At 34.1% G+C, this 25,436-nt stretch overlaps 1 protein-coding gene across 2 annotated transcripts in view; it reads left to right on the top strand.

The window, feature by feature from the left end:
* The first annotated feature begins 19,087 nt into the window (after nucleotides 1-19,087).
* Nucleotides 19,088-25,436, top strand: part of LOC110445257 (homeobox protein SIX3-like) — a 40,055-nt gene continuing 33,706 nt past the window's right edge. For both annotated transcript variants that reach the window (XM_021489761.1, XM_021489760.1), the window contains exon 1: nucleotides 19,088-19,977. In XM_021489761.1, the coding sequence (XP_021345436.1) occupies nucleotides 19,181-19,977 (797 nt within the window). In that variant the 5' untranslated portion in view covers nucleotides 19,088-19,180. The remainder of the gene's footprint in view (nucleotides 19,978-25,436) is intronic.

The raw sequence follows: 25,436 nt of genomic DNA, 5'->3' as shown, positions 1-25,436 counted from the left end.
CAGGCATGCGAGGATGTGTGTGTATGGGTACGAGTGTATGTGTGTACAATTATGTGTGGTATATATGTATGACTCAAGTAATATATTTGTCATTTCGAGTGTGTGTATGATGTATTTATGAATACATAATTTGTAGTTAAATTTCACATAATTGTACACTGTTTATGTTTTTGTGTTTATGTATATAGGTCTAAATTGCTAGGTACATTAGTATTTGTACTCTTTTTTATTTCCCCAGACATTCCTTCTTAAACTAATCCAAATTACACATGAAAAACAACATCATTCAAAGTACATGAATTCGGTTTTATCTTGTTTAAATTTTAGGACAATATGGCATTAATATATCAATTTAATCAAAATAAATATTATCGTTATTGTAATGAATGAAATATACGTATGAAAGAATGAATGATTTTAAATTTGAGTATGAAAGAATGAATGAAAAAGAAAGAGAGAATGAAGAGAAAGAGGCCTTTTGCATGAGGCTATATTATGTAAGAGGGATGATTCCGGGGCACCCCAACCCTGGCATCCCTCCCAAAGATGCTGGGGGAATCAAACAATTTGAACCAAAAAAAAATAAAATAATTTATAAGTCAATATTTATGCCTACCTTACTTCTTAATAATACGCACGAGAAAAGTTATTTACTATGATATATACATAACTGTGGATTAGGGCTCTTAATGTATAACTTCTATATCTATGGTGATAAAGAGGTTCCGGAACGACTGATGGTTGGTTATCATGTTAACCTAACCTTTTTAGTTAATTTTCCAATTATATAATGTCTCTTACAATTTGAAAATTAACTAATGAGAGTTAGATAAACATGATAATCAACCATCACGAGTTTGGGGACCTTTTTATCCCGCAGAGTTCAGATATCATATCTAGAAAACCATATCTTTCCCTTGGGAGTACAGCCATGAACTATGACAACACAATGGCAGACGACCTCGCAAATCATTGCTTCTTCCCGTCACAATGAGCAGATCGACCAATACAATATCGTCAAGAGTGTTACCCACTAATGGATAAATAAAAAAGGTTTGCCGACTCCTAGCAGGTGTATCTAATGAGTAAGGAGTGAGGAAGCCCTTTAAAGTGGTTGCGGGAAAATTTTGTAACGTCATCATGAACATACTGCTCATCGCTATTCACTAACTATTGATTATCCGGCGAAAATCAGTGTTCATCACAGCATCAGTGATGTGAAACAACAAACTTAAAATGACGTCACGTTATCGAATGAACAATCAACGTGTCAGATCGTATCTTATGGAAACCTGTTTTATGCGCGAGCGGATTTAAACACCTCTAATGAAAAAATAAAAATACAAATTTTGTACAATTAGTGTTATCAGTATCGGGTACGCTTCACGGTAGTAAATCTAAATGCATCGCACCTGTATTATCGAGACTTACCCCCGAGGTGGTATGGTGCGGCTAGGAGGTCACGTGATCACCTGATGCGTTAAATCCCTAGGATTGGTGGATATACTCGAATCAAATACCTGGCGTGAAATCAAATGACCAATCGCATGCCGTGAAAACAAATGGCCGTCTCCCAAACAAAGGAGGCTGTTAACATTTACAAAACTGTCTTCTCAATCATTTTGCTCTCTGGTAATACTGTAAATAATTACATGTACATATATATATATATATAAAAGGTTTTAATAGAACACTGCAATTTAGGCGATGGATTTTATTATAAAGTAGTAGTGACAGATTTTATACGAATAGTCTCCCTTAGAACATCTCTCCATTGACTAACACTGCCTATATTCATTTATTTTTCAGCATGGAACTGATTTGTCTATATCTACTTTTCTGTTTTTACAAAATGCACGTTGTTCCTCATTATCCGATCTGACAGATTAATTTTATTAAAAATATCTGAGCACAGGTGAATAACTTTTTGAAATTAGTTATTTATGTAATAATATTAAGAAACTTATTCTTAGTACCATTAAATTAAGATAACAATGATATTGGGACAGTGTATATTCCAGAAGTGGAATTAATTGAATGTGGATTTTGAAGAATTAAAAAGTTTTTCATCAATCTTGAAAATCTTCAAACTGTTTCTCCTATCATAACGTTTACCTATCGACTCTTAACACTACCACACCTCATACCAAACTGTACGAATGATTTCGTTCTCCTTTTACGAGAATTCGCTTTTTCAAGACAGGCGAGCGTCCATATTAATATATTATTTTAAGTGATTTTGGAGCAAAAGCACAACAAAGGCCAGGAAGAAATATACCAAGGAATCATGGAACCTGTTTGTGGTACCTGTTTGTGGAACCTGTTTGTGGTACCTGTTTGTGGAACCTGTTTGTGGTACCTGTTTGTGGTCCTGTTTGTGGTACCTGTTTATGGTCCTGTTTGTGGTACCTGCTTGTGGTACCTGTTTGTGGTCCTGTTTGTGGTACCTGTTTGTGGAACCTGTTTGTGGTCCTGTTTGTGGTACCTGTTTGTGGAACCTGTTTGACAATATTTTTGTTGAGTACTGTAACATCAACTTCCATTCAAATTTATCGACGAAGTCTGTCTTTAAAAAAACACAAGTAATTTATTGTTATTAAGATCTAAGTTTTAGATTTACCAATCGTTAACTTTCCCTTACTTGATATGAACATCCATGTTTCCCTAACCTATTGTGTTTACTTGTCGCAGTTGATTCGGTATTCAAGAACTTGCTCCCTATATCATGAATTCGATTTTCCGATTGAAAACTTTCCGTTTCTTGATAGCAACCTCCCTACAACACCTACCTACGGTGTTTACATGTCGCTGTTGATTCGGTATTCAAGAGCTTGCTCCGAATACCATGACTTCCTTGATTGATGCCAACTGCTGAAAGAAAAGCTCTAACAGCAAGGTAGAGATCTCCATAGCAGTAGGTTGATGAAGACTATTTGGCAAGTTTCATGGTCGCCATCAAGATTTCATAGGGAAGTATGCTATTATAATGGTCGATGCTTTTGGTAATGCTTATAAGTGTGCCTTGTTGTTTTGTTACGACTACTAGTACCCCAGTTTTCGGTACGAGTATTATTTTGATTTGATCTAGATTTACTTGACGGGTGTCACCTATCAACGCTTACCCCTCCGAACACCTGATCTTATTATTCTTTTACCTTTTCAAGGGTTTCAATGTAAATCTTTCTTTTGTTTTTATTTTGAACTAGTTTGATAGATTTTGAATCCGAATTATGGTTTTGTTGACATTTATATATTCTATCTGTCTCACTCTCTCTTTGTCTAAAATATGTAATGTTTTTGCATATACGTAAAGGTATTTCCTGTTTCTAGGTCTATATCCCTATCCCTCTTGCAGATCTCATTGAAAAATAATTTGTAGCTGCGATTCCTTAACCGTGATTCTTTTACAAACTCAATTCCAGGACTAGAAATAAGTGTTATACAGATTATAACTAAATATGACATCATTTGATTTAGAGTGATGGCATGGGGATGAGTGTGTTCAATGTAAAATGACATAATAAATCAATTGCGGACCCCAGTTAATGTCATTTCATAATATACAGACCAGTAAATCTTGGATAGAACTCACCTGAAATCCATAATTGTATGATATTGAACAATGCAACTAATCCGTCCGGGTTAAAAAAACTATTGAAGGATCAATTGATTAATTATTCTATTCGTCATCTTCAATACTAATATTATAACATTTTAAAGACAAACATTGAGAAAAAGGAAGATTTTGATATTGATTGTCTCAATCATGATTCAATGTGCTGATATACGCAGGAAATTTGCGAATATACTACATTCCTGTATATTCCGGGAATTTTTCGCCGCAGTTTAGTTTGCGCCTTTTTGGCCCTCCGTAATGATGGTGAATTTATTAATACAGCGAACACTAGTACGCATAGCAATATACATAGTAAGTAAATGTGAAGGGCGACATTATAACTGGGAAAACATACATTTTACCGGGAAAAGGCGATGCTGTGACTGAAACATACAGGAAGGTTGAAGTAAATGTAATTGTAATGACGGTTACTGAAAGTAATGTAACTGTTTGTATTTTTGTTTAGAAACAAGTAATAAAGCGGAGAAAACTATGAGAACTACTTATATCGGAAGTGGTGGTATGAGTATGACAGGCAGATGAGTACACCGGAATGGGATTTAAATGAGAAACGGATGTAACGGAATCTTTTTAAAAGGAAGAAAGTCAGTGAAGGGGGATTTTTTCTTCATCTTATGACGAACCATATGTCCGTAAAAAGTGTGAGATTAATTGGGGTCAAAGTTCAGAGTAACCACTTCATTCATCTCCAGTGGTGAGGAAACCGCACGTGCTTCGCACGCCAAATCCAACTGATTTAATCTAGTGACTTTTAAGTGCTATCTGATTTTCTGTCGTTCAAACCTTTCATTTGGATGTCCAATCTCTGCCATGTGTTGGACATGTAGGGGCATGTCGTTTTTCGAATCATGATAAAGTGATTGCATGAAGGTAATACTTGACCTCAAGATGTAATCAATATTAATTATATGATAAAAAATTAATAACACAAATGTTGATAGTCCTGTAGGTGATTTCTCCCACGACTGAGTGGTGATGCGTGTTGTTAGTCCTGTTGGTGATTTCTCCCACGACTGAGTGATGATGCGTGTTGATAGTCCTGTAGGTGATTTCTCCCACAACTGAGTGATGATGCGTGTTGATAGTCCTGTAGGTGATTTCTCCCACAACTGAGTGATGATGCGTGTTGATAGTCCTGTAGGTGATTTCTCCCACAACTGAGTGATGATGCGTGTTGATAGTCCTGTAGGTGATTTCTCCCACAACTGAGTGATGATGCGTGTTGATAGTCCTGTAGGTGATTTCTCCCACAACTGAGTGATGATGCGTGTTGATAGTCCTGTTGGTGATTTCTCCCACAACTTAGTGATGACGCGTGTTGATAGTCCTGTAGGTGATTTCTCCCACGACTGAGTGATGATGCCTGTTGATAATCCTGTAGGTGATTTCTTTCACAACTTAGTGATGATGCGTGCTGATATTCCTGTTGGTGATTTCTCCCACAACTGGGTGATGATGCGTGTTGATAGTGTTGTAGGACATTTCTCTCATATCTGAGTGATGCTGCGTGTTGATAGTGTTGTAGGATATTTTCCCCACAACTGACTGATGATGCGTGCTGATAGTCGTGTATGTCATTTCCCCCACGACTGACTGATGATGCGTGGTGATAGTCCTATTGGTGTTTTTTTTCTTAAACCTGCCCGATGTCATTATTACAATAACACATGTTGTTAAATGTAGTTGATGTCATTATTTGTTGGAAAGGTTTAAATCACATTCGTTCTTTTCTTTATCGAGGAATAGATTATCTTGTCATGTTTCATATGTTATTGGAAACATATATTAAATTCATCAGAAAATATAGATAAAGTTATACCAAATAAATCATTTCAAGCACTTGCAAGGCATCACAAAAAACGTCATAACAAAAGGACACAACAAGAATCAATTATCGATACGAAAACACAACAACAGGAACCAAGAGATATCCAAAACAAAAGGAAATCTATCGCAAAACATCAGAGATAAAAGTTAACAACTTTTCCCGACGTTCCGACGGAAGGGGAAGTATTTCCTGCATCATAATGACTGTCATGAATCAGCACACAAAGGTCAATATATTCATTTCTCAATGGAACAGACAGCGAAATTCAATTGTTTTCAATTAAGCCCTATTTACTGCTATACAGCTACGGTGTAGAAGATATCTCCTGTGGAAACATTGGCTGCGTACTGTAATTGTCAAAAAGATGCTCTTTTTGAGTTGTATGCAGAACATTATTTCTATAAAACAATTTTATTTTTATTTTTTATTTTTTAGTATGACAATACGAGCTGTATAACAATAAACACGATTGTGACTATAGTCCATTGTAATTTGAAATCAAGAAAAGTCTAATTAAGACTTAAATATTTAATATTAGGGCCACATACTATATTACTTGTTTTCTGGTGTCCATGTTGACTAAAATATAAGATAGAGTATTACCTCCCAGTGTCCTTCCTCCTTTAGTGCCCGGAATTAGTACTTACAAAGCAACATGTTCACTTTAAGTGAAAACTATATGAAAAGCACGTAAAACGACTTGATTTATTTTCTGTTTTAATAGGTTGATGTGAAAAACCCCTGCTAACTGTACAAACCTAATGCCGAAGCAGAGGATCTGTCATCAATGTAAAGCTAGGTAATTTTAATACTTATACCAGCCCATCGCTTCTGCTGATTGACTGGTCCGTCAGGTTAACAATTGTTTCACATTACCCCACAGTTTATTTAACTTAACTTAGCTTATACACGTGCATCGTGTCTATTTCGTAATAGTTATGTACCATGCTCTGAGCTTGTGAAGATAAACACATAGTGCACCTTTTATTTAATCTAACCGTATACAAAGTAGCATTTGCTTGAACAGCCATCAACCAGTCTCCATACATAACTAATGTAGATTACCCCCCCCCCCCCCCCCCCCCCAAAAAAAAATATATCAAAGGATCGACCGTACAACGTTAGTCTCTTTAAAATGACCGTAGTCACGGGACACAATAAATATATATTTTTACATAACTATGCGTCAGGATAAATGTCAGTTAGATTACAGAACCAACTATCTCACCAGTTGTAAAGGAATGTATTCAGTTACAGTGCGACAATGTTGTGGTAATCGTAGAAGTTTTCATGAAAATTGATTTATATAACATTCTGTGTTAACCCGTACAATACAATGGAAATGTGATCATCATACGGAGACTCCTGTCTCACGCTGGCGATATCAGTAGTTAATACCCAGGGGGCGCCTCCACTATAAACAATATTATATTTCTTTTACCACAAAAAAATATCGATAAAAAGGAATAAAGATAACTGACAAATCGACTTTATATTATTTATTTGTTCTTACGTTACACAATGTTGTTGTTTAAAGTTTAAAGAATTTGTAAAAATAGCATCTAAATCTGCCAGCATTATATTACTATTTGATAACACAAAGTTATCTATAACTTCTTGACACTGTAATAATGAAACTTTTTTGCTTTCTGACGCGGAATGCGCAATCTGAAAATAGAATAACAATCCTTTTTGAAGACAATACAGGGTCGGTGTCTTAATTTGATATCATACCATTGTAATCGTTGTACAGGTGATTTAAAGGCCAGATTCTTCAGAAATATTTTAGCAAACTCGTTTTCGGTATTCTTTATCGAAATACGTATTGAAACACCACAACGACATCCTTGATTGTTATAAATTAATTCTCAATCAAAAGTATACACTACCTAGGTTTAAAAAGAGTGAACCCTTAAAGGATAAATCCTGATATTCATTTTTTGTTGTTGTCTATTTCCCTTCTCTACAGTTATTCACGTAGTAAGGAGTCAGCAAATTCTACTTTATATTACATATATATGTTATTATCACTTTAAACGAAAACATTGAAACGGTCAATAACATTTGATATTAGCATAGTAAAAGGATATGACTACATAGAATAGATATATAAGCTATATATGATGACTATACTGGATAATTTATATGCATTGTAAATATTTATGAATCTATAACTGTAAAAACCCTTTGTTGTTTAACCAAACTAATATGGATAAAATTGCAGAAATAGGAAGTGAGTTGCTACAGAGGCAGACGCAATCGGTCAGTAGTTGTAACGACGAAATAAATGTCAAGTTTATACTACCCAGCAGTGTTGGGTCGTGTTTTGTTTATTATGCTATATATAGCTGTATACTTGTTATATTAAAATCACTATTGTTTTTATAGTGCCAATAAGGCAAACATTAATGCCATTATAAAACTTCAATGTATTATAATCAATAGCAATATGAAGTATGGAAACACCAATGAAAAATATATAGTAAGTGGATGCAGAAATTCAAACAAAGCAAGCATTTATACTGCACCATATATCACCGTTACGTCCATCTAGTACTCATCACTGGCTCTAATTGTCGAAAGAATGAAAATCCATGTCAAAAGTGTTCCAACAACTTTTGCTACAACATCCCATTATTCTTTAATTAGTATTCCATGAGTTAATCTTGCAAGATTAAATTCGAACTTCTAGCTTTCGGGGATAGTTCAACAAAAGTCAACCACTTTGTGACGTAAAATGTGACGTAAAATAATCAACAGAAATGCAAAACATGAAGAACCAATTAAAAAAGTTATTAATTGCAGAAAGGCGAACATATCAGCTTACCGCACAATATGGCAATTAGGTCAATTTAGGACTCATCAGTGTTACTTAAGGTCAAAAGATCAAAGGGAAAGGTATAGCAAGCAAACTCAACACTTATACGCGCAATATTGATCTCGCATTTCTTAAAATCATATAAGAGATCTTGTAGAATACATATAGAAAGGAAATGATATATTATATATGATTAAATGTTCCGAAACACATTTCGAACACAGTGAAAAGGAAAAGGTGTCCATGCGATACTTTATTACATCACAAATTAACAGTTTTTATCTACAAACTCATATAATCAGTTGTCAAAAATGTTTTCATGAAGATCAAGATATGGATAGATATACGTTATGTATTTTGAAATTATATATATTGAATCCGACGCATATGTGGTTGTTTTCTCTGTGTTGAAGAAGATAAATTAGATAAACTTTTTTGTGTCATGAGTTTTAATAAAAGCTCCAATCCGATAGATCACTCAATAGACTTAAGGATCTACGTACTACTGCCTACAATTCTAACAACGCATTAGAAATTCTTTATTTCGGCATGTCAGTAGCTTTAATACATCATTCCTAAAAGGAAAACCATACAGTGCGAGACTTTTAGGAACAAAATAAGATGAAGTTAACATAATATAACCAACAACAATGATATAAGTGTCAACATTTAGCAGTGCTAGACCGGGATTCGACATCTGAACTTCAGATTGTTATTCTATCGCTCTAACCGACTGGGCTACTTGGTCAACGGAAGAGCCCTGGCCCAACTGTGCTACAGCACTCCAAAACTATGAAAAACCACAGTGCAGTTGGACAGGGGTCCTTAGGAAAGTATACATTCTGCCTTTGAATTAGAAAACATGACATCCAATTAATAATGCCGTACTAGTACGTGAATAGCATCCAAAAGCCAATAGTTGAAATGCACTAATAAGTGTAGAATTGAAAATGAGAACTTTTGCTCGAAAATTCGTATATTCATTGAAAGACAAATATATATACATATTAAAAAACAACGGTTGAATAACGAAACGTCAACGACACCATCATTAGAGCTAAAAATCGATAAAACTATTGCAAACTATGAACAAAGAAAATGAACAATGCATCATTAAGCTGCGCCTTTTGAATCCCTGTGTTGCAAGTTTTTCAGTTATCATTCAACATCCATCACGGATAACACGATATTTGGAACAAATGCTTGAATACCAAATCAACTGTGACATGTAAACTCAGAAGGTTGGTGAGCAGAGATGTTAATATCAAGAAAGGGAATGTTCAGGATAGGAAAGTCGAAATCGTCAGGCTTAGTACATCAACAATAAGATAACTCTCTGTGCTTTTGTGTACATTTTCTTTAAAACGAACAAATTGATGTATTGGACACATGACTATTGAAAAAGGACCCTATAATTTCGAAATAAATCACACTGTTTTCCCATTAAGAAGGGAATGTAGTATTGTGGAGATTACAAACAGGCGATAAAACATAGTTTGTTGTTAACCATCACTCAAGGTGTCGTTTTAATTAACTTTGAGAACGGATATATTTCATTTATAAATGTATAACCATATGTAAGAAAGAATGTATGAATACAAGTTTGTAAATCTTGGTATTATACTAATGGCTTGTTAAAATAAAAATAATACTTTAGTGTAATTTGACATTCGACAGCTAGACGAAAATAACGAATTTTAATAATGGAATGTATTTACATTCAAAAATCCATTTTCTTCGATTACTTTTTCCATATTATGTTCCAGCAAATGTTGCCGTAAAATGAACGTACGATACAGACATGTGATTACACCTTTACTACTTGGTAATAGGTACAGCATGCCAGACATGAATTACACTACACCTTACTGCTGCTTCGTTAAGATTAAGACGAATTGAAGTAACTGATGCCACCAACCATTCATTACATGCGTTTTGAATTTTATATTTTTTTCTTCCACTATAAAAGTAACTAGCTTAACCATTGCAAAAATATGTATATTCATCATTAACATCGGTGAAATCTACGTTGGTCAATGGTATGCGCAGAATATCGTGTATATATAAATATGATATAATGTATAACCTTGTTCTTTTTAGTATTGTGTGCACACAATACAAAACCATATTCAAAATTCTAGCTTCCCTTGTCCATATTCTGATGTTAAATGTATAATTATACACACCTTAGGAGGAAATCTGCTTATTAACGTGAACACTTTCCACCTCGTAAGTTTACAAAATATCGTCATAATTATCTCTAAACAAAGTGTATATTTTGAACATTTGACCATCGTTTAACAACCTTTCATTGAAAGCATCAGTCTAAGGAAATATGCGAAATATTTGTTTTTATTTCAATATTGTTCAAGAGGATGTTGATACTGAAAAGTGGTTTGGTGAGTCGGCCTGCGCGTAGACGTTTTACATGCATAATAAGGTTTATCTCACCATTGATTGTGGCAAATAAGAAGTGATTGTGGCATTGCAAAATGTTAAAAAACCCACATAATTTGCCCAAAACTTTAATGCTAGGATTAATAGTAAATCATCTGCTGTCTCTTTTTTCGATTTTCGGTCTAGCAAACAGAATTAAAGTTTCAGGTGTGAAGTTTAACAAAACATTTGCATTTTTAATGCAATAAGGATATCATATAGATGTATCTATTGATATCTATCGACACACATAATCTGTGATTTCATCTTAATGGTGCTGTCATGGCAGATTGCCACATGCAGAAGGCGTCATGCACCTTGCCTACCTGGTCCTTACTTGGTGACCCACCACACGGACGTCAACATCGAGTCTAGCTGTACTTAAACATACCTTCTCAATACCATAAAACTTCATCATAATAAACCCTTCCACTTTAACTGCCGGTAGATAAAATTGGTTGGCAAACCCCAAAATGCACATGGCAACGTAATTGAAGTCACAATATAAGACGACGTCGATTATATAAATGATCTGACGTCGATATGCACATTTGCTGTCTGTCAACCAACATTTCAGTCCTGCAGTAAAGTGAAAGGGTCTCATGTGAGAGTACCGATAAAGAAACGAAACCCAAAATAGAACACAGGTATGATATTTTGAAATATATAGCTGAAAAGTATCTATTCTTAAACAGAATTGATATGGTTTGAAGGAATTGGGGCAATTATTGTCTGTCTACCTCTTATGTATAACTCATTAACTCACTTGATATATTAAGAAATGAAATGAAATACTTCCCCAAAAATGGTACAGTTCGACAACAGGAATATCCTAATACATCTTTAAACATGGTAAAAAGTGGTCAAATGAATATTCTAATGAATAAATGACTAAATTTTATCAGGAACTGTCAAAATTTACATGAAACAAAGAATAATGTATATATTACGCTGTCAGGTATGGTCATAAACCGATTGTGATAACGAACGTGGGAAACGCCTTATATATGCAGCCAGAACTCATTTTATGACTTAAGCTTTATTTTATTTTAAATTTCAAATATATTCGTTCGATATCATTCACAAGAAGAACATATATTTTTATAATGGAATTAATGGATATCAATTGCAAACTTAAACCACTTGCGTCTGGAATGTTAAAAGTCTAATTCATATATTGTACATATCTATGATGTGCCCAGGTTTATATATGCCAGACTGTACATAGCGTATCTGGTAACACTCATCAACGTCTGGTTTCAGAGTAAGACAGTACCCAGGCATTCTGAGGGAGGACAATGGTGAGAACAAAAAACTCATTCTACACACTAAAAAACACCAGCGTCATTTTGGAACTACAACCAGGAAGGAGGAGAGGGTGTGCTTGTTTCTGTGGCTATCATTCAAACTATGGTTAGATATACAACAAACATCAATTGCACACTAGCAAAGTGATGGCGCATTGTATTGCGGGACTCCCTCTATCAGTTACTATAACATGAACTCACAAACAGACAAACTAATCGTATGTGAGCGAGGACTAGGTGTGAACTGTGTGACAATTTTCTTGAAATGCGACAATTCTAATCTCAAATATGAATCTCCAGTCCACGCCATATCACATATCAGACAATGGAATTCAGCATGCTGTATCAGCTTACGGTTAACGTATATATCGATTGTCACAAATCATTTGTCAAGTGGAGATTACATTTCTAACACACCGATAATAGTAAAATATAGTGTTTAATCGGATACCTCCGCGGACTTTATAATTCAACGACGTGCACTCGCACTCATGCTAATGATAACGTAAACATGTTTTGCTTTAGTCATTTTGACGTTGAATATACTAATTCAATTTTACTTTTAAGATATTAAAAATATTAACAACAAATTATTGAGGTTTATCAAAGTCAACTTTGCATTGCAGTAAACATTAAAAAATTGATATTTTCACTGCAGTTAGAATACGGAAAATAATGTTTTCGCTTGTAAAGATACAAAAAGTGGTATTTTCACTCTAGTAAAGATACAAAAAGTGTTATTTTCACTCTAGTAAATATACAAAAAGTGGTATTTTTACTTTAGTAAAGATACCAAAAGTGGTATTTTCACTCTAGTAAAGATACAAAAAGTCTTATTTTCACTCTAGTAAAGATACAAAAAGGGATATTTCACTCCAGTAAAGATACAAAAAGTGGTATTTTCACTCTAGTGAAGATACAAAAAGTTGTATTTTCACTCTAGTAAAGATACAAAAAGTGGTATTTTCACTGTAGTAAAGATACAATAAGTGGTATTTTTACTCTAGTAAAGATACAAAAAGTGGTATTTTCACTCTAGTAAAGATACAAAAAGTGGTATTTTCACTTTAGTAAAGATACAAAAAGTGGTATTTTCACTCTAGTAAAGATACAATAAGTGGGTCCTTCGTTGACTAGGTTATAAATAGTGATATTTCAACAACAATAATATTAAATAATGCAATCGATAAAGGTAATGAAAGTGATAGTTTTAAAACAGGCAAACGAATTAGGGACTGATGCTGTAATATGATTTATATAATCGATATATCTTTTATACAGCATTTTGATTCCGTTGTCTCCATTTAAAACAAACAGCTGTAACGTTACTGCTTTGGTACAGTAATGTCTTCTTGAAAGCAAAGACGTTTTCTTGTTTATTTTACAAGACAAGAGCCCAGGGCAAAATGTTTACTAGTATACAATAACATTGGCTATTTTCTACTGTGTCAAGATATTCAGAAAGTATTGCGCATGATTAATGACGCAATGGAACAACGTCTGTGAATGTTGACATCACCATTATCATACATTTGATGGTAGCACGTGATCAACTATATACTATGATTATCCGATAAATATCAGATGGATTGCGTTCAGAATGTTATTGTTTACAAATTGTCAAATATATAGAAATACATTTAATACCCCCGGAAAATATAACTTATGAAATTCAACAAACAACCAGTCAATACTCTTTATATATACATTGAATAAGATGGGGAAAGTATTTGTTTTAATATGCCGATACAAATGTATTGTGTTTTTCAGTACTTATCTGATTTATTTTATTATATACTCGCATGATATGGCATCACATCTTCCAATACCAGGTATTTTGCTTTCTAATTTACAAAACCCCACAATAAATAAACTTTGCTTATCGCTAGTGAATGTCCCGTTAAATACTAAAGATGAGCGTTAGGCACACATCTGACTGCAGCTATAAAATTCCAACCTTTTAGGATCCACAGGTGATACTAGGATCAAACAGATGAAAATCTAAATTGGACTTACCACTGGACAAAAAGATAAATATGGCCATCAAGGCTACGAAATTCATCAGCAGACTCTACCATCTTGTTTTGTATTACATCATATAAAGGAGATCTTAGACGAAAATATAATGGAAAACGATATTTGCACATAATCAAGATTTCATTCATGATATATTATATATATAGTATTTATATATATTTCCAGTTCATTCTCAAAGTCTTCAGTTAAACAATATTTGTTTTCTTTTTCTAAAATATTATATCATAATCTAAAAGTCTGTGACTTGAAACATTAAGACAACTATATCTACTAATTCTAAACTAACACTTCAAAAATAAACTCTAAACTCTCAAATGATTCGGTCAACCACACATTCATCACTTTGGTACATAATTCCGAGGCGTGGCGGTGTTTCATTTCTTGTTATGACGTAATAATTGATAATATTTTAAGATTTCATACGCAAATTTTATGTTCATGTTATGAAATACTTCAAGTACTAGTACCTTTGTTTTTGAAATACGATATATTAGGATATTACAGCAAATATAATATTCAATAACACTACCAAATATAATGGACAGAGATATATTTTTATAAATCTACAAATATTCTGAGATTTATATAAATTTCACTGTAACAGATTGATTCCACACAAAATACTATATGGGAATTTTATTAAAAAATCAACAACAAAAAAGGAAAAACCGGACGCGAGGAAAATTCTAATTTTGATCAGTTTCGTTTTTCTAAACTGAAACGAAATATTTTACTAATTAGTCAGCTCGCCCCGCCCCAACATTTTGTGATCGTTTTGATAAGCTTTAACGGATTCCTGAATTATTTACACTGCTTGAAAGTGGTCCTACTATAAATATCTATATTAACCGTGATTATACAGAAGATCCTTTATATACTGTAACTACAGTTTAATTATTATTTAGTGTGTTTTGTTGTGTGTGCTATTACGCTACAGCCAAGTTTGATTTGGAGAAGAGACATACTTTCTATGAATGTAGTACTAACTTAAAACAGAGGAACGACTCTAACACTTAACATCACGTACACTGTTGTTCTATGTAGTTTCTATATTTGAACGTCACCTATGTTTTTTAGCTGATTCACTCGCACAAGTACATTAAAAATAATGTGCTGACCATACGTTCCTGCCGCTAAGATAAAGCATGCTTTTTGGCGTACTTTCGGGACAGTGATGCTTCTCTGCTGTTTTAATCGCCGTGTTAAAAAAATGCTTCTTGGGGTAATTCAATGTTTCTCAACAAATAAAATTGCATGGTATACACATTTTTTTACAAACCACCGTTTGCCTTTGACTAACGATCGATCTACTATTGTGGGGATAAAGGTACACAAAGTAACAGTTAGCAACATAAGAAATGTAATATATCAGTATTGCCGCTGAATATAAATAAAATAATTTTGAAGTAACAGTTGACAACATAAAAAATGTAAACAATAAATTAACCTTTTTACCATACGAACGTCCTGGAAGGTTACTCGCCTGTCAATGTATCGAAAGATCATTTTTAGGAAGTTGTGTATTTGTGTTAGTTATATATTTGTTTTATATTTTATCCTAATTTTGTCTTTGTCATTTTTAGGAAGTTGTGTATTTGTTTTAGTTATATATTTGTATTGTATTTTATCCTAATTTTGTCTTTGTCATTTTTAGGAAGTTGTGTATTTGTGTTAGTTATATATTTGTTTTGTATTTTATCCTAATTTTGTCTTTGTCCTTGGAACTGTGTAACAAGTTATACCAACTGGAAGAGACCAATGTTGGTTTGCTAATGATAAATGTGCTTTAAAAGTTTTCTCTGCTGACTAAAATATAGTTAAAACATAGTCAATATCTATTGCCGCTTTTAATTAAGATTTGTTAGATGGAAATTATATTGTATGTACAAGGTTGATATACCGAAAACAATACTAAAAAATACACCATAACTGTGCTGTGTGAAGGACATTACATGGCCCGTTCATTAGATGCCCAGATTTCCTTACAGTATAAAACCTTTCATCTTGGCTGTAATATGATATTTAATATCTCGTGAAAGAATCCCACGCATTTAATGCAGATTATTGGTTCGGAGTCGGATCATCTTGTTAGGGGGCACCAAACGTAATTCTGCGCTGGGGGGAGGGGAGGACAAGGAGGGGGAGGGTTTAGAAGGCTAGTGGTTAATTTGTTTGCAATTTAGGAAAGATTAGTTAGCTGGATCCTGAGCCACACGCACATCGATCCTACATCATTACCGTTGGCTTTTACCAATTAATTAGGGAGCAATACGGTAATTTTTCTTGACAAACATATTTTTCTTGAAAGTAATAATTGTTAGTATCAGGTAGAATATTTTGGATATGTTCAATTGTATCAAGTGACAATGTTGTAAAATGAATCGCTGCAAAATGAGTTTTTGATTACTGCTTTGTAATCTTGGCAGATAATTCATCTCTGCCGACTTGTCCCTGTACATGGATAGACGCACACGAACGAGATCTACTCATTTTACTGTGTTTTGAGATTTCCCCCCAACAATTAAAACGTATAACATTTTGAGGAAAAAGGAGTTTTTTTTACAAATAATGCATGCTAAGCATTTTTGTTACTGAATATCCAGTTAAATAAAAATCCTTTTACTTTAAATACTTAATTTTGTATAAAAACCGTAATTAATTTCGTAGCAACATGCTGTTGAATTATAGAATTTATAAAATATACATGATGTATTCTAGTGAACAATTTGAGAGAACTTATACAGACTCAGTCTTTGTAAGTGTTAGTTTCTAATGCACTATGATGGACTACATAGCAAATGCGTTAGTATATTTGAAATTTAATTGACAATTTTGTTTTGTTTTAAGATTGACACATGCGTGTACAGTGCTCCAGTGACGACGCCTCAAGCAGAGTAACAGTCTTAACAAGGACGTGTCAGTGCGAGATTTATAAATATGGGGTACTATAGCGCGTACTATGCATCATGAAGGCATCTGACTTTTTGTATGACGAACCAAAGATAAACCGTTGTAGTAACTGATATTATACATCGATATTACACAACACAGGAGTTCAATCAGAGAAGTGCAGAGGGATATGAAATGTACGAGTACATGGTACGAGCTATCATTTAGCGGAACAAGAACGACGAGTGAGAATATAATGTAGCTTTACTTACTGATCTCCAAACAGACAAAGAAGGATGATAAAGATGTCTGAGCAATTAAATATATACGTATAGCTGTTCCCTAACGAGTGATGGTTGGTTACCGTGTTTATCTATCTCGAGTTAATTTTTAAATTTGATAAAGACACGACATTTTTCAAGTGTCTTTTCAAATTTAAAATTAACTAACAAGCCTTAGATGAACATGAAAATTAACCATCACGACTTTAGGAACCCTTTTCTCCCATAACGTTCACATATAATATCCAAAAAACAATTTGCCTCTCTCTGGAATACATTGTTCCTGTTTCCGAACGGGGAAACCATTGCCGTGAACTATGACGTCATAATGGCAGATGTAGTCTCAAGGCATTGTTACTTGACGTCATAATTCTATAATATTTACCAACTTCTTACAGGTTCATCCAATGGCCGGAAGTAAGGAAACTTGTTGTTGTAGGAGAAATATAGTAATGTATATTCAATACGTATCTTATTTGTTTTTATAAAATTGAATATTCATTCAAGTCCTACATTCGTTCATTAAGAAAATAAGCATGACACAAACATGTTTAGTTGAATCAATCACTTTACCACATGTTGCCCCTCTCTAGTATAAACAAACGTATATTTTCTGCTTTATTTTCCAATTAATATATAGTCATTCACTGTCAATAGATAGTCAGGTCATAAAATAAAATGATTAGATATCGCTCGATTTGGATAAAAATACGACAATGATATGCATTGTACTGTATTTTAATACAAAACTTGTATTTTTATTATACCGTATTTAAATAATTACATGCTGTAAATAATATCAGATATTTATTGTCAAATGTTCGTGATGGCCATAGCAACTTTATCAACAATTTAATAATTTTCTGTATGGACTTCATTAAATAACATTTCAGATATAACATTTATTTTAATATTTAAGCTATAATGTTAAATATAAAATTACAGATATATTGTTTGATATAATACTATATCTATGATTATCAAATATAATATAATTATTTGCAAATAAAGCAAAGATATTTGTATTTCATTGATTTTTCTATTAAAGTAGAATTAAATTATATATTTTATGTTACAGTATGAATAACAGTTTATTATGTATTTGACAGCTGTTCAGTAACATTAAATGAAGAATGAAGAAACAAAGGATGCCACTATAAAAAACAACAAACAATAGGATATTCTTATACATATTCTAGCAGACATTAACATAATGCAGCTGATGCAGGTGACACAATTGTCGAAAACACTGTCAGATATCTTCTGATTATCGCAAATGACTAATAAACCTTAAAACTGGACGATTCCCTAGCTGGCTACGGAGTAATCAACTTACAGACCTTGATGTTGGAGTTCTTAGAGGATTATTAACGTACGTGAAATTACCCTTTCTCGATAATTGTATATAAGATGCAAATTTCTACGTCGATAAAATCAGAGCGTTCACTCTCCCGAGAGACCATAGACTGTGTATACAAAACTAAAACGAGATCATTTATCCAACATCATATATACAATACACGGTTTCGTACTGTATTACAGGCACGTTCCTTAGGGTGTACGGTGAGAGGAAGACTAGACTACTGTTCGATGTGTATCTAAACATAGTAATGCGTTTCATACTCATTACAGCAAAGTGGATAGTTTATTTAAAAAATCGACCATATCTTATGGTTATGGTATCAAGTGTAAAGGCTTGACAGATACAGTTCATAAACTACAATAGTGATCACATCAGGTATATGAGAAATGACAATTACCCGTAGCGGGGCCACGCCCTTTCAGTGTGTGGAACAGCCTCTCGTGACGATGCGGCCAATCACGGCTCGTCACCCGACATTGTCCTCAATCAAAAGCATTTGACATTGTAAATATTATTGCAGTTATCTCAACACGGCATATAGGACTGTGCTGTGCCAGACGACTCGACATCAACAGAGAACGGTGATGATGGACACGGCACCCAGCCTCGACCCCTCGGGCCTCAGTCCCGACCCCGTCAATTGTGCCACCGCCATCCTGAGTGTGTCCACACATAATGATTCTACGGGAGGAGGAAGCAACGTTACCATGACGAGGGATGTTTCCTCTACCCACAGTTCCGACCCATTGAACGGGTCGGGGGAAAACACACAAACTTCTAACCCCGCCTCACCCTCCTCAGCAACCACCTCGGAACTTTTATCCGGCAAAAATCTGACTTTCTCGCCCGAACAGGTGGCATGTGTTTGTGAAGCTCTTCAGCAGAAGGGGGATATCGACAGACTGGCCAGGTTCCTCTGGTCGTTACCCCCCAGCGAACTTTTGAGAGGCAGTGAGGCCGTCCTCAAAGCCAGGGCAACTGTTGCCTTTCATAGAGGAAGTTACAGGGAACTTTATGCAATTTTAGAAAGTCATGAATTCCATGATACCAATCATTCTTTTTTACAGCAACTTTGGTACAAAGCTCATTATATGGAAGCTCAAAAAATCCGCGGCCGACCTTTGGGTGCTGTAGACAAATACAGACTGAGAAGGAAGTATCCTTTACCCAAAACTATTTGGGATGGAGAGGAAACTGTATATTGTTTTAAGGAGAAATCTCGTCAGGCTTTAAAAGAGTGTTATAAACAAAATAGGTACCCAACACCAGATGAGAAGAGAAATTTAGCAAAAAAGACTGGCTTAACGTTGACACAAGTCAGCAACTGGTTCAAAAATCGCCGACAGAGAGATCGCACCCCGCAGCAACAAGCAGTAACGGGGTATGTATATCACAGAATATTAATGTACAGTCGGGGTGTTATTTTTGGTCCGAACACAGTGCAGTCTACCCGCGGTTGTTATAACATCATAAAAGTTGCATACGCAATACTGACTACGAGGGAGCCGGTTCGGGTAATGTACACCTTTTATGTGCTGAAATATTTAAAAATGTTCTATCTAGATAAGCCCCATGTCATTATTTTATGAGCAATTTATTCACTTCCCCGGCACAAATGATATTAACATTAATATCAAGTTACACGGACCAGTATCAAATGTTGGTATTATATTTTAAAGTGAATGCATTAATTTTCAATCGGCGACACACCGATAGCCCTGGTGTTGTAATTAACAGGGCTAAATAAACCTATCCGACGTAACAAGTGCGAAAACGGAAGGGCTAACCTATACTTTCCTCACGTTTCACAACAGTTCAAATTTCATTGTAAAGTTTAAGAAAATGCGTAAAATAATCAAAATAATACGGAAACTATACTGGTTCTGAAGTGTTGTACTGTGTAATCATGAAACAAGTGAATATAAAGAGAAGCATTGATAATGCGACAATACCTTAACATCTCCTTGGATGATTACATTAAATAATATTTTACAAAGCACAGGGATATCATTTAGCATTAATCATCATTTTTTTCTTTAGAGAATGTAAAATGGCTTCCCGGTTTGAATTAATTAAAGGATGTGAAATAATGTAAAGGCGAATTAAATGACCCGGAAGTTTGCTAAGTTAAAACGATTTAAGTTGAAAGTTTATAACCTGCATTTTTAGACGGTAATGTCGTGTTTGAATACATTAAGATGATACATTTTAAACAGGAAATAAAGCAAAACAGGATACGCATACACTTGTCATTTTCTTCTCACTGAAAACATGGAAAATGTGATGACCATACCACCTAGGATCGCGGCTAGTGACACGGGGCTAACAGGATGACAGCTAGCACTTTTTGTATGTCTGAATTATTTCAAATATGAAAACACTATTCACGTGCTGACATTTGATTAGCTAGGGAGTCTTCCATATTTTGAATTTCGAAAATTCAATTAAAAGTAAACATAAGGGAGTTAAATGGAGTGGTGCGTACCACTACATTGCCCGTCTATAGCCGTCTGTAGCTTATTGTTGTTCTGGATAAATTGGGGCTTATAAGAAAGACCTTCGTATTAAAGAATAAAACCCAAGTGCTCGTCACTTGTGTCGCCGGAATGACTCTCATTGACAGAAAGTGGACGTAGACGTGGGGACAATTGTGGAAAGATATTTTGGTGATTAAGAATGAAAATCTAATTGAGAGCGAAGTGTGGAATGTTTTCACGCTTCAAACTAATGTCATTACGAGTTAAGCTGCGCCCAAACCATCCTGGTTAGAGTAGGGGTGAAGTACACATGACATCTTAACACAACAAACTAATCAAACGTAATGGTTTGTAATAAATGATAGATAACTAAACTCAGTTTGATAACTTGCACATACCAATCTTAAATAACTCACAGCGTGCATACCACTTGTAGTCAGCTTCATACTTAATAACATGTAAAAATCACATTTGAGTTGATAAAAGAAACATTTATTATAATTAATTGTGTATTTTACAATTATTCCTTACTATTGTTGCCGTGATAGGCATAACTTGAGAGTTTTTACCCTATAATGTAATATCCTGCAAACTACTAAAGCGTGTACAAGTGTGTTGTTTGTGTGTGTACAAGTGTGTTGTTTGTGGGTGTACAAGTGTGTTGTTTGTGTGTGTACAAGTGTGTTTTGTGTATGCATACCTTTTGTGCGACAATGTGAAATTAATTGTCATGTATCATATGCTATCGTTTAGTTAATTTATTTTCTTTTTACTTTTTTTTTTTTAACTAAACGATAGCCTATGATACATTACAATCAATTTCACATTGTCGCACAAAAGGTATGCATACACAATGCACACTTGTACACACTTTAGTAGTTTGCATGATATATACATTATAAATCATTTAACTAGCATTTGTTTTCCTCTCAATTAATCCTTGTATTAACATAAATTATTTCTACTCCTTATACATCAGCCCTGATTAACACCAATGCACTTTAAACAAAATGTTACTGTTCGTTTTCTTTCCTATCACAACACATAAGTCAAACTCTACATGGGCTTTGTATGAAAATTCTAGACTCAAGTAAGCTTATTTATTGATATGGTTGTAAAATATATTATATTGTTTAATATTAACTGCGCAAGAAAACACGTCAGCAAACTCGTATGACAAATTGCTGTAAGTTGCTATCAATTGTGTTTTTAAACACGCCTACATATACAAAATAAATGCGTTATGATTTTTATTTTCTTATTTAATTTTTTTTTTTTTTTTATACATTTCAGCAAGCTAAGTTGTGTAATTATATCGGTAATATATTACTGAAAGAATTAAAATAAATACCTACAGTAAAATCCCTGCCGATTTAACATGATGTATAGTCGTTGAATATATATTTAACTAAGAAACAAGGGAAAATTAAGCTACTTAGAGTAAATCATGTTTGTTGTGATAAAAAACTTTATGATTTTCCCATATATATATCGTACATAAAACATTAATTTACCCAGCCTTGATTCGTTCTCCCACCTTAAACTACGAGATATTATCTCTCGTCATTACGTCGTTAACCGGGCGCTGTTTTTATGCAAATCGTAAATCTGAATATTCATCCAAGACCTTTGGTTCGGCAGACAACTACAAACTGAGCAGCGTCGGGCTACTCGACGTTTCATTATCTTTACAACAAGTGAACTATTTTGCATTTCAGATTTTGTCAAATTATTTAAAGCAACAAACAGAACGTCTTTATATGAAATAGGATGACAATTGAAGCGCCAGCGAACCATCAAATTAACAAGTTACTGTTTATTTCAGAAGAGAAAATATTTTGCAACCTTATCTCTATCTTTATGAACCGTTTGGAGGTGTAATCACGGTAGATAGGATGGCCCTTTCAATGTTTAATTGTCACTGTCTCGTCACTTACTCGGTCTTTTTGCTTCTCCCAGCTACCCCACCCGTGTAATCACCTCCCTTTGTGCCCAGTTTCATTTGCATACCTCCTGGCAAAACGTTAATGTGAAAAATCAAAATAAGGATGCGATCTAAGTCAAACTCAGGTGTGTAGCTCGGAGCTACGACCACCTCTTCCGACCTCATATTGGGGATAACGCCGCTTGAGAGCAACCGGGGACACGCGGAAATTATACCCGACATTTTCCATACTAATTAATTTGAAATATAATTTTGCGGGACAACAAGGCTATGATTATTCCCGCAGAGAACCATGCCCTGTGTCTACAGCGGAGTAGCTTCATCGTACGATGTCTTTAGCAGGAAACAGGTCATTCACTCAAAGCTGTTCATCTCCGATCTTAATGAAACCCACCACACAAGTTCGGCCAGCAATTACTTTTTTTTTCAAATTATAGTTTGTTCACACATATTAGTGTGTTTTTTCTAATTCTTTGTTCATTTATTCACCGAAAAAGTTTTTTTTCTCAGATATTTACAACCATCAAGGCCAGTGACTTGCAGAACATTGATCTGTCAATCTCATTCAAAATAAATAACAAATTCACTTCACTGAAGTTATTTGATCTGTAACACGTGTTTCAACGTTTCACTTGTTCGTATTTTTACTCTAAATAACTTATACGTTACGTTTGAGTATTTAAATAATGCCGGGGAAAAAATAAAAAAGTGGGAATAACAACAGTTATTTTTATTACAAAACTTATATCAAATTATTATTTTTCATGAGCAAAAGTTATCACATGTATAGTATTTAATGCAAATTACAACAACGTATCGGAAAAAAGTGATTAAAATTAGCAGGCATTTATCATTGATAAATTGTTTATTCAATTTATTGGATAACACTGCCTATTTAACCTCTACAAGTATCATGCTCATTTACGCATTTGTTCAGTAATGACATAATATGTTTCATTTCGTTTCAAATCAATTTTATTGTACCAAAAATACGATTGGATTAGGCCCAGGCATCGCTTATTAAAGTTCTATCCATAATACAATAATACGTGTGTTGAGAAAATGTAATGAGGTCTATCAGTATTTTTGTGAATCTAAAACGGTCATTGTATGCAATGATCTTGTCGCATTATTAAGTATAAATAGTAACAAATTTTTTCGAAAACAAATGTAAAATCTGTTATAATGTCCTCGTTTAGGAGTGGTGCATTGCATTGATTTTGTATATAACCCTATTTCTGATTAATCCCGATAAAGCGATGGTATATACCGGTCGGGAGCGGGCTATCCGCTTATTACACCGTAACAGCAAGCGGTGGGGATCAATACCTACCCTACTCGCGGAAATGAACTTGGTTAGAATACTCGTTCTGTGATAACTATTAACACACATTAATCAGTGATCAGCGGGTAGAAGTTTGACCACACCCCTTCAATTGTGTTACCGCCCCAGTATGACAGGAGCACAGGCGGCTCATTGTTATACTAGAATTAACCATTTTATAATTACTAGAAATGCTATTATACTGACGTGGAACATCTGGAAAGGGGTTTAGAAATGTACAACATTCAATTCATTACGAGATCGATCGGCCTACTAAAACGTTTACACTTAGTTCATGTAACAGTTGTCCAATTTATAAACACTAATGAAGTTTTCTGACAAAGTTAACATAACAAATCATAATATGTCTCACTGATGCACTTGCAGTTGATGTCTGTGTGACCCATACTTGATATTGATGACTGGTGTGCATATATATTATTAAAAACGATGACGAAGAAGATACATATTTCCGGACGGCAGAGTGTTTTTCGTGTCATTTAAACATGATTCACTGTGAGTATTTCGGTACATCCGTCACGGATATACAAGCTGCTTTTGAAAACAAACACTGTAAACATTTTGCTTCCTTTTTATTGCCATCTTTATCTGCTAGATGAGGAAAGACATAATTGTATACCGAAAGTTAAGAATAAATTTTAGAAAATAACTTTTTGAAGTGATAAATTTAATCATATCTCGCTAAAAATATTTTGGATAGTTATTAGTAAAAAGCGATGACTTTTTCAACGTCATTGGATCATGCTTGTTGGAAAAAGAAACAATAACGTTTGAAGACAAAAATCAGACTTGAAAAACTAGAAGAGCAGTTACGTGACAGATCTTCATTAAAAATGTACTAGTACAAGTATCAAACACTTAAGAAAAATAATTGAAATACTTTAAAGTACACAATGTAACAAAAACAAATATTGTAGTAATCCATTAAAACCCCCCACCAAAAACGAGGACTTAAAATGGAATGCGCGTATCTAATTCATTGGTCGTTTTAACCATTTATCTTTCATGTTTTTGCACTGTCTACGATTAAGACAATACAATACTTTATCGGTATATACAGATAATGCTGTTGG

The sequence above is a fragment of the Mizuhopecten yessoensis genome, unplaced genomic scaffold (genome assembly GCF_002113885.1).
Source record: "Mizuhopecten yessoensis strain PY_sf001 unplaced genomic scaffold, ASM211388v2 scaffold2137, whole genome shotgun sequence".
Classification (NCBI taxonomy): Eukaryota; Metazoa; Mollusca; class Bivalvia; order Pectinida; family Pectinidae; genus Mizuhopecten; species Mizuhopecten yessoensis.
This window is presented reverse-complemented; position numbering and strand designations above follow the sequence as displayed.